Source organism: Xiphias gladius, chromosome 6, assembly GCF_016859285.1.
Source record: "Xiphias gladius isolate SHS-SW01 ecotype Sanya breed wild chromosome 6, ASM1685928v1, whole genome shotgun sequence".
NCBI lineage: Eukaryota > Metazoa > Chordata > Actinopteri > Istiophoriformes > Xiphiidae > Xiphias > Xiphias gladius.
In genome coordinates, this window is record NC_053405.1 from 17,577,158 (window position 1) to 17,587,765 (window position 10,608).

At 38.7% G+C, this 10,608-nt stretch overlaps 2 protein-coding genes across 2 annotated transcripts; one reads left to right on the top strand and one right to left on the bottom strand.

Annotated features, from left to right (window-relative positions):
• Positions 1-730: 730 nt before the first annotated feature.
• LOC120790995 (serine/threonine-protein kinase NIM1) lies at positions 731-8,061 on the bottom strand. The gene is made up of 5 exons (XM_040129063.1): positions 7,963-8,061; positions 7,417-7,548; positions 4,183-4,485; positions 3,475-3,743; positions 731-2,275 (listed from the first exon to the last, which is right to left on the bottom strand). Exons 2-5 carry the CDS (start codon positions 7,436-7,438, stop codon positions 1,523-1,525), a joined length of 1,347 nt encoding a protein of 448 aa, XP_039984997.1. The 5' UTR covers positions 7,439-7,548; positions 7,963-8,061; the 3' UTR covers positions 731-1,522.
• Positions 8,062-8,178: 117 nt separating this feature from the next.
• pole4 (polymerase (DNA-directed), epsilon 4, accessory subunit) lies at positions 8,179-10,179 on the top strand. The gene is made up of 4 exons (XM_040128939.1): positions 8,179-8,576; positions 9,087-9,171; positions 9,534-9,575; positions 9,885-10,179. Exons 1-4 carry the CDS (start codon positions 8,328-8,330, stop codon positions 9,896-9,898), a joined length of 390 nt encoding a protein of 129 aa, XP_039984873.1. The 5' UTR covers positions 8,179-8,327; the 3' UTR covers positions 9,899-10,179.
• The last annotated feature ends 429 nt before the right edge of the window (positions 10,180-10,608 follow it).

Genomic DNA, 10,608 nt, shown 5'->3' on the forward strand with positions numbered 1-10,608 from the left:
CACAACATGTACTCATCTCTGTGAGAACAGGCTGTTGGCTGGGGGTACAACATTTTATTGCAAAATGTAAAGCTTGTCATAGTGAAAATTTGTGATCAAAACCACAGCAGGGTCATGCAGATACTGGCAGAATTGGCAATAAATTGCACGGTGATGGTAACAGGCAGAGAGTGATGCCTGGCTCAGAGAGACTGTTGTACCCTAGAGGGGAATTCATATGTGAGGGATGAAGTGGAACTAAAGGACCATTATGTGGAGAAAGGACCAGAGTTTTCAAAGTTTGACTTCACAGATTGCAATGAAATAAAGTGTGGGTGTTTCAAAGGAACTCATATCTTAGCTTTTCATATGATTTATGTGTTTCCCTGTGAATACCACAGAATGAATTCACAGAGGAACAAATTAATCATGTTTTTTTATCAGCTCTTTTATCGAAAGTGCTTGACATGGATCCAAAATCTCTGCAAACTGGCTCAGGAGCCAAACTCCAGGGTTAATAAGGAAGCAAGGAATCATTCAACATCCTTGTAAATGGTTAAAATCTTGGCTGGAGTTTTGCATGTAGCAGAAAAGAAAAGAAAATTATCCTGTAACAACATGCCTCCTGCTGGAAAGATAGAGCCAGAAGATAGTATCCAGATGAGAAGATTTGAAAGGAAACAGTTTAAAATTCATGTTTGAAAATATATATTTATTATGATTAATGAATTTGGCCTTACTGATTACTGAAATTATTAATACAGAGTGTCATTAAATTCAGGTCAATATCCATATAGCGTGGATGAAAGTCTTGCCTTAAAACATAAGCACGATACTCAGCATACATATGAACAAAATGAGATTATAACTGAGCAAAACCTAAAATGATGTATGTGCTCCAGACTTTGTTATCACAGTCATAAAATGTGCTTTTTAGTTAGAAAGTTAATAAATGAAAATCTTCATTAAATTAAGGCATTTTAGGCAGCGCTTATTGTGTTTAAAAAACACAAAAAACATTAAAGACGGCTGAGGACTGGATTTACATTGAGTCTATTGTTCTGGCCTCGTTTGGTGAGAATTTTGTTTTAAGCCTAACGTCATTTTTTCCCAGGAAATGTTTTTTTCCCCCAATTGTCTCAGGGTTCCTTTCTGTTGGAACAAGCATGTTCTCGGTGTCTCCCCTAATAGGATTACCTGTGGCCTTGGATTAATTCAATAGATTTATGCTGTGACTAAGAGGGATTGGAAGATGCAGATGGCCATACAGTGACTGATCAATGCTTTGCGTCAGTACGATTGTTGTCGATGATATAATCAGTACAGAAATCCATAGCCAATTATCTAAGAGAGGTTCCTTATTCTGTGAGCTATTATTGACTTACACTGTGGGACTGAAGAATCCTCCGACTCTGACCTCAACCTCTGTTTGTGTGCCATTTCAGTCCAGCACTGCATGATACAACTTGAATGCTTTACTAGCACATGTGCATGTGATAAAGTGCCTGCGTAGATACAACTCAGGTACTCCAGTCATTTTTCATTACAGTATAACACAGACAGCAGAGGGAATGTGTTTGTCCACAGATGTTGCAGACCACTTCTCCGGGCTCCTATACTCATCAGGGTGATGCACTGAATAACCTACAGCCTCCACTGACCTCCTCTTCTGGACCCGATGGAGGAGGATCCGGTATGTCCCCGTCAACGGGCTACTACAGTCTAAACAGGGATTGTTTTGGAAATGAACTGTCACAATACCTAGATCTGACAGCAAACTCTTCACCTCCTGCTCCTCCACACACAGATGCCCGCTGGCCTGGGCAAAGTGGGCGGGGGACATGGGCAACAACACATACGGAGGAGGGTACTCGATCCCCCTCAGCCAAGCACTGTTTGTAATCTGTGCGAGAGACGAGCGATCAGCAGGCACAGGCCGCAGCATGCCCTTTATGACCTGATGGCAGGGATTGGGCACATAAGCAGGGATACTGTAAGCCCCCTGGAGGATGCACCGCTTCAGCCTACCCATGTTGTCCCCATTAAAGGGCATTGTGGCTGTCACAATGAAGTACAAGAGAATACCTAAAGCCCAAATATCAGAATAGCGTCCAATGTAGCCTTTTTCCTTAAACAGTTCAGGAGCAGCGTAAGGTGGAGATCCACAGAAATTGGTGAGAAGTTCATCAGGGCTGCTCTCTCTGCTGAAGCCGAAATCTCCCACCTTGATGCAGTGGCTGGTGGTGTAAAAGATGTTTTCTGCCTTAAGATCTCTGTGGACGATGTTATTGTCATGCTGAAATATCACAAAAAGATTTTAAAAATTCAGTAGGGGTTCTGTTTTGACATTTATATTTACTTTTAGGGAAAGAAAGGGTTAACAGCCTCTGAAAAAATGCTTTTTTCAGAGTTTTTACGCTTCCTCTGTTAAGTTTTTGTAAGTGTACTAATTGGATTAGTGACACATTGAAACTTCAAAAAAAATTGTAAAGCACAAGTTCGAGATACTTTTACTTGTAGTTCCATTTTCTTCTACTTCACTACATTTCAGAAAGAAAGATTGCACTTTGTCCTCCTCTATATTTGTCTGCAAGTTATAGTTATTAGTTAATTTTCAAATTAAGACTTTATTTTAAAAAAAGCAGACTGTAAGCCTCTAAATATAAAGCATTGTCAAAGATTAATCAAGTTGTCTCCAACCTTTTTGGCATGTGACCCCTTACAAAAAAGGAATGTCTTTTTTTGTGGGACCCTTTGCCATGTTTCAGATGTCAATGAGTTTTTGTCAGTTCCACCAAAGAGGGATTTCCCCTCTAAACTTCTCAGATGGTTACATTCAAATAATTATTTTAGGTTCAAAAAGGTAAAATCATCCAATATTTCACAATAAAAGCTCAAATTAGAGATAAAACCGAGCCCTAGGTTTGAAACCGCTGGACTTAACTACCTAATTGTATGTAAACTAGCTAAAACTAACTCCACATCGGGCAGCCATTTTATCTGGTTATGTTTTCCAATAATTTAAAATGTTTGTTCCCATTAGTAATTTTATAAATCAGCTGGAAAACAGACTGTTACAATTTTTCACTCATCACTCAAAGTCCTCATTTATGGGGCGTTCTGGTGGTCTAGGGGTTTATAATCACAACATCCCTGTTTTAATGCTGACAGAAATGTGTGTTGCATATCATCTTCGCTCCTTCTCCTGTCACCTCTCTACTGGCCACTATTAAAATAAAGTCAGAAATGTCACCCAAACTTGAAAATGTGTGAATGGGAACATAGCATACCTCAAATAATTATGGACAAAACATTTACAGTTTGAGTCTTTAAAATAATTTAACTTTATCTCTCAAATTCAGCTCTTAATTATTTCGTATAACTCAATCATATTAATCATGAATACCTCAAAGAAATCCATGGACATGAGGCACAGACTGTGCACAGATTCATGCTGCTCAGCAGATGATGATTAAGAGTGACACTGAAGCTCACCATGTGTTTAACAGCAGAGATGACTTGCGCGAAGACCAGCTTGGTTTCCAGGTCGTTAAGCTTCCCCCTAGTGGAGATTCGGGAGAAAAGGTCTCCACTGCTGCCATACTCCATCACCAAATATAGTTTCCGGCTGGTCTCGATCACCTCGTAAAGACGTACTACGTTGGGGTGGCACAGCTTCTCCATGCAGCTGATTTCTGAGGAAGTCAAAGGCTTGCTCTTTTCCTCCAGACGCACCTTGTCCATGACTTTGACAGCTACTCTCTCTGAGACAGAAGAGGAGGGGGAGCTTAAGATATTAGTGATGGATTTAGACAGGGTCTGATGAATGAAAGGTCGAAATAAGGGAAGAGACGTGATTAAGAGATTTAAACACACAAGAAAATAGGGAGATGGATGCTATGAGAAGAAGGCTGAAAGAATTTACGTTGCAACTAATTTAATTGGAAGATTGTTGCAGCATTATTCTAATACCAGCTTTTCAAAAGAAAATAAATTCACTGCAGGGGTCGAGGAAGATCTAGGGTGATCCAAAAGTCTTACTCGAAGTCTTACTATTATTTACAACTACAAACCCCTTCAAGGTCAGACCTTGTGCATAACAGAAAAGGCTAGAGTTTGGGTTTCCCAGCATAGACAGAAGGGAATGCTACTCAAGGTGTAAACCAGAAAACACGAATCCCTTTCAGGCGTATGGTTCCTGACCTTTTGTCAAGGCATGGATGCCCAGCCTGACAGTAGAGAAGTTGCCCCGCCCGATCTCTCCGCGCAGCTCATAAAAGCCAACCCTTCGACCGAGCATCAGGTCGTTGATGATCTTCTCGTTGTGGGCCATGTCATAGACGATCCTCTCAAAGGGTGACTGCCTCATTCTCTCTGCTTCGGTCAGCTGTGGCAAGGCACATACGGCAGCAGAGGCCAGCGGCCTTGCCGTCTTCTGGACGGTCTGAGGCTCATCTTTGGATTTTTTGCTCGTTTTCTGCTTTGGCCATAGCCGCGTTTTGATGGCTTGAAAAGAAGTTTAAGAAACAAGAAATTTTCACATCAGTGCAGAGATTTGAATCTCTTCTTTTCAGAGGCCTGTAGAAATAAGGCATCAACACTGTTGTGTGAAACAGCAGAAATATTAGGATAAATGTACTTTTTTAGTAATAGGCAGAGCTGAAATCACTTTTATGGAGGAATTCCGAAACACAAACCCTCGTTTTATTTTATCGTTATTATTTTATTAATTTTTTTTGTGCTCTGTCATCAGTATTAGACAGCTCAACTCTCAAAAGTCACTGTGCAGACCAGTAGTGTGAATGTTCCATGTATAGGACATCGATAATGAGATTGACCTCCATTTTAACTCACTTTGCCATGAATGAGGCAAAATGTCTGGCCTATTTTAGCCTTAGCCTGCATTTTAATTTGCAAATTGTTGGTGCCTATCGGTGAAAATTATGTAAATCATGTATGAGATGGAGGCAAACAATAACTGATTATGAAGATTTTAAGTTAATTTACATATATGAATATTTAGTATTGTTATATTCTTTTGTTTCAGATATACCGTACTCAGGTACACGAGTGAGCTGCCATTAAATCTGTTCTCAGGATGCAATGGTAACTTTGCTTTTTGTATTTTATCTGCCAAATACTTACAACGCCTACACTGTTGTGGCATCAGTGTTGTGACTAGAGTCTTATTAGTTTTGCAGGTTTAGACAGATGCTAATATATTTTTGGACTGTGATCTATCAATTTCAACATGTATGTTTTCATTTTTTATGACAGACAAAAGCAGGATGTGTCGACCTTTCCTGTTTTTTTCTGTTCTGGGATTACAAGTCTTATTCTTTGGACACAGTTCTCCTGACTCAGCCCATTTCTTTTAAAGACTAGCCAAACAATTTATTTCCCCCAAGCAGGACAGTATTTTGCCACTCTTTTTATATAAAACTTACACCCTGCTTTTTCGTTTTTACAGGAAACTTTGATTTTATCGTTCCAGCATTACACAAACAGCAAAGGACAATAGGGTCAGATGTCAAACTTCATCCATGAGGGCTTGCTGTGTGGGCATCTTACAGAGTACGTATAACCTCTCAGCACACGTAAAGAAGGGATTAAATAAATAAATAGAGCAGGTAATGATCAACAACAGTGGTAATTCTAATACTTAAACTGAAGTATTGAAGTATTGAACTGTAAATTAAAGTATAATGATACTGTGGCTCCTCCTGGTCATTGTGGGTTAAGTTTAGAAGATAGTAGACTCCGTTCTCAAAGTGCCCAGGATTACTTGCTTCTTTTAGATACAGTATTAGTAGGTCACTTCTGAATGTAGAGGGCTATTTATAGCGTACCCATGGAGGCTAACTAGATTGGCAGAATATTAACTAACAGAGCTGCCAAATTAGGGTTAAAGTTCTTGCTGTACAAATACAGACCACTGACACTGAATTTCTTCTAGAAAGGCAGATGGTTAAACTTGAACGCTTGAGTCAGTTTGAAACCGGTAAAACAGACTATAAACTAAACTTTTTTTTTTTCTGGTCGTTTCACTTTTTTTTAATTCTATTTATTCTATTCTTCTATACATGTTACTTGTTCATGTATGCATTTTAATGTAAAGCACATTGATTTTACCTGTAAAGAAATGTACTATATATGAAACTTACTTGCCTAACGTATATAACAAATGTAGTAATGTAATGATCTTCGATACAGTTTATTCATCAGCCATTCAAAACCTCTGCATGACTGCATTTTATAAAATGTTGTTGCCTTTCCATGTAATATTATAAATGTTAATAAATCATTAATGGAAAGCTTTTACAATAATCCATTTAACAGATGATTCAAAGAGATAAGTACAAAGCACGTGTTATGCTGGAGGACGAACATCAGCAAAAGGGATAAATCAGAATTTAGCAATCCAACTTATTTTACTGTTGGTCTATTACTGAGTTATATAGCATTAGGAAATGACTTATTTAACATTAATAAAGCCGTTAGTTACAATTTATAAACCCTCTATAAAGGGTGTTGCATCAGAAAGTAACAACAATTTTAAACAAGATAAAACTTGTCTCTATAGAGCAAATAATTTTACCTTGGAGCTGCGGATCCTTCATGTCTGTCCCAAGGCTGTAACACCTGACTGACTGAACGTGTGAATGGAGATTCAGAGGACTAAATCACTCCTCACAATCCTATTAACGCAATGTATTATTGGACTGCTGATTAGGTCTCCTGACACAGACTGAAATGATGGTAATGCTGCATACACACTTTTATTGAATTAACTAATGACACCACATACTAATTTCCTACTGATGATAGAGCTCATGATAAATAACGCATGAATATAGGCTAATGTTTGATTCATTATATCAAATTTCTTGCAAGTATGTGAAACTGTAAAATCTGTTCTGTAAATGAATCAAGACATTAAGTCAAATACATCAGCTTTTACAAACATGAAAGTCTAAAGATTACTTTTGATACTTTTCTTAAATGTTCGACATATTCCTGACATCTTGTTTTTTTCTTTTTCCCAGTAAATCCTTGTTGAAATAATCATAAACTCAAAGCACAGCAACATGTGATGCCAGGAAATTAAATTATTGAAATATTACATATATAAACATTAGTTTTAATGTGCATTCAGGGAGCTCTTTAAATTCAGCAGGAAAAAATGTTTATGTTGGAGGAGAGGGGAACAAAGAAATTAAGAGGTAAAGAGGTCATTTCAACCAGTAATCTTATAGGTTTTCACAAGTAGTTCAGGTCTTTGCTGCTTCTTTATCTTGCAGTTAAACTAGCTGTGACTTGCAATATGGTTGAATATAGTTAAAGCTTCTATAGTCAATATTTTATTATTACAATGAATCAAATTACTACTTGTAAAGTATGTGACAGGAGTCGCTCATAATGAAGAACCCACCTCACCTGACGCAGTAATTCCCCTCATCCTAATGCAGCAGTTTAGCGACTTTCAGCTCACTGTTTTGGTTCTGCGGTCTCGTCAGCACCTGTTCCAGTTGCAGCAAGCAGCAAAAAACCTCTTAAAGCCACCATCCGCTACCAGGCCAGCACCAAATGGCAGACAGACAAAATTAATGACAAGCTGGTGAATATAGTGGAGCATTCAGTGTTAGCATTAGCTTTAGCATTTCCCTAAGGGGTTGGTGGAGACGAAAAACAGGAGCTAACAGGAGATAGTCAATTTTGCATTTACATTTGTGTGTTAGTCAGACACATGACTCTGAATGAAGGATGATGTTGCTGTATGTCTGCTAGATGTGTAAACAAGCTAACAAGTCTGCGGTATCAGCTTCATATGGTGATAGGTAATATTACAGAGTTTACAGCTTATTTCCACTGCGCTCCCAGTGGACAAAAAGTGAGGAAATTTGGGGTTTATCGATTGCATTTCCTGTATATGGAAGTTGCCAAAAGTCATAAATAGTCGAGTTAATTAGATAGCATTCTTACCCACTGTATTGTTTTCAAAATCAATTAAAATATACATAGTATTTGTAAACAACATTTTTACATAGCCATACTCCAAGGCGGAAACGTGCTTTGATTGGCGTTTAACTCTAGCCAAAAGCCAAGTCCTGATTTGCAATATGTCCAATCACCGACGAGGTTCAGTTGGCGGGAGAGGAAGAGGCGGGGCGTCTCAGTTCCTGGCTGACGAATCAGCGCAGGCCTTTCATCCAAAGGCCGGAAGGAAATACTGTCGCGCTGCTACCGATGTTGTTGTCATGTGCGATATGTAGCTATAAACAGTAGTGGTGTTTGTGTTAATGTGTTGTCGTTTTTTTTTAAATATAACGTTTGTGTAAGAACAGAGAATGGCTGCAATAGTGGCATCGCCTATCACCCCCACGGAGCTCGACCCTGACCGGTGCGGAAGCGAGGAGGAGAGCCGCGGGGCCGAGGCGGAGGAGGAGAGCAGCCAGCAGCAGACAGGCCCCATTGCCGCCGTGAGCCACAGCCGACTATCCAAACTCCCGCTGGCCCGCATCAAGGCGCTCATGAAGACCGACCCAGACGTGTCCCTCGCCAGCCAGGAGTCTGTGTTCATCATCGCTAAAGCCACGGTAAAAGTCCTGAGGCAACACAGACTGCTTCCTTACTATGTGATACTATTTCAAAATGAAAGAAAGGTCGTCAGTATCGAGGTATTTATTTACAAGCTGATGTAAAATGAGAAAAATCTCCATAATATATAACCAGCGTGTTCAGTAAAGCTTAGTGTAAACGCCACCAAACCATCTCAAGATGTGCACACCACCTTCAACCACTCAAGATCTATGTAACCTTTACTCCCATCCCTGCATTTTTTAACTTTCTAAATGTAAAGCAGAAGGAATACAGCAAGTTAAGCCAGGTGAAGGGATAAATGAATTTTGCAAGTCGCTTGTTGTAATTGACTAACAAAAAGTGAAATTCAGGAACATGACACGCACTGTGCAAAATCAGGTCTCAATTTCCTTTGGCCGCATTTGGGCTCAGGTGCATATCAGTTATACCTATTGGTTTTAAAAAATACAGTTTCTGCTAGTGTCTGAGTTCGTTTTACTTTTAAATGACATTTTTCTGTCTTCCAGGAGTTGTTTGTTGAGATGATTGCCAAAGACGCCCTGGTGTATGCCCAGCAAGGCAAGAGGAAAACTTTGCAAAGAAAAGACTTGGGTAAAGACTGTAAAGAAACTCTTTGCTGTTTGCAAATACATACAGGGCCATTGTGCTTTAAAATGGGTTTAGGATGTTAATGTTGTTGGACTCAGACCAGGACATGACTATTTAGATTGTGAAGAAACATTAGTTATTTCACATTAAAGTTGGTGCAATGCTGATTTTTGTAGAGGGGATTAGATTGTTTTGCTGCACCGATGAACATTTTTACCTTGTATGTTAACAAACCTATGATATTCATATATTCATTCATATTGAATAGCTGTATAGGGACTTAAAAGACCTATAAATCAGTTTTGACTCCCATATCTTCTGTTGTCATCTGTCTTAATCAATTAATCTCCCTTCTCTTTTGGCAGACAACGCGATAGAGGCCATAGATGAATTTGCATTTCTTGAAGGTAAGCCTTTTTCTCATGATCCTTTGCATCATGATTGCATGAATATACAGTAGCTTTGTTCACACTACAAGTTACTACAAGCAAATCTGATTTAGTGCTCGGATACAATTTTCTTCTTTAAACTGTTTGCATTATGTTTTTACTGGGACCAATATCCAGTACCAGGCAGGGATAAATTTCCCACATGTGCAAAAGAGGAGTACATAACGTTCAGCACACTCGATCAGATGTGTACAAATGTAACAGACTTGATTGAACTCAGTTTGTAGTAGTACACGTTGTACTAATTCTTCGTTATTTTCTCTCTAGGCACTCTAGATTAAAGAGGACTTCAGGAGGACCAATCAGAACATTGAATATCTGCAACCACCCAAGAAACCTTCCATTGCAGGCACACAATTTATTGTGGAAACCCTTCTGGTACTTTTCTGAGTCAAACTCTGTGTCTCAAGTCATATTGGAATGTTTATAAATGCTTTTCTACAATGTGCCATTAAGAATTTTCATACTTAACTTTGAAGACGTCAGTGCTGATGTGTACATTATTTGTAAATATTTGTGAAATACTACTGTACAATGGAATAAATTTAAGTTTCAAACTGAATTACTGGTAAATTTGAGACTTGCAAGACAAATAATGTCAGTGTCAGAATACAAATTCTCAAGGGTTTGAGATTTTTCCACATTTGCAAAATGACTATTATGTGTGCAAATTACATTAAAAACAATGAAAACAATGCATTACGCACTCTAAGCCCCAATGTAAAAATTACTTTATCAAACGGCATTTATTCACAAGGTCCCCTGATGACCTTCTGGTTAAAATTTAGGAGGAATAGTTATTTTCTCATTGGGATTTAGATTGTGTGATGGATTTTTTTTTTTTTTTCTTTGTTTTTTTACCTTTTCCTCGTGGTCAGCACTTCTCAAGCACTGGCAACATGCCCTATCTTTCTGTATCTCCATTTTTCTTGAGTTAAATGCCCCAGCTTGTCCACACCCGCAAAATAAGTAATCTGTGTTGAATAGCATG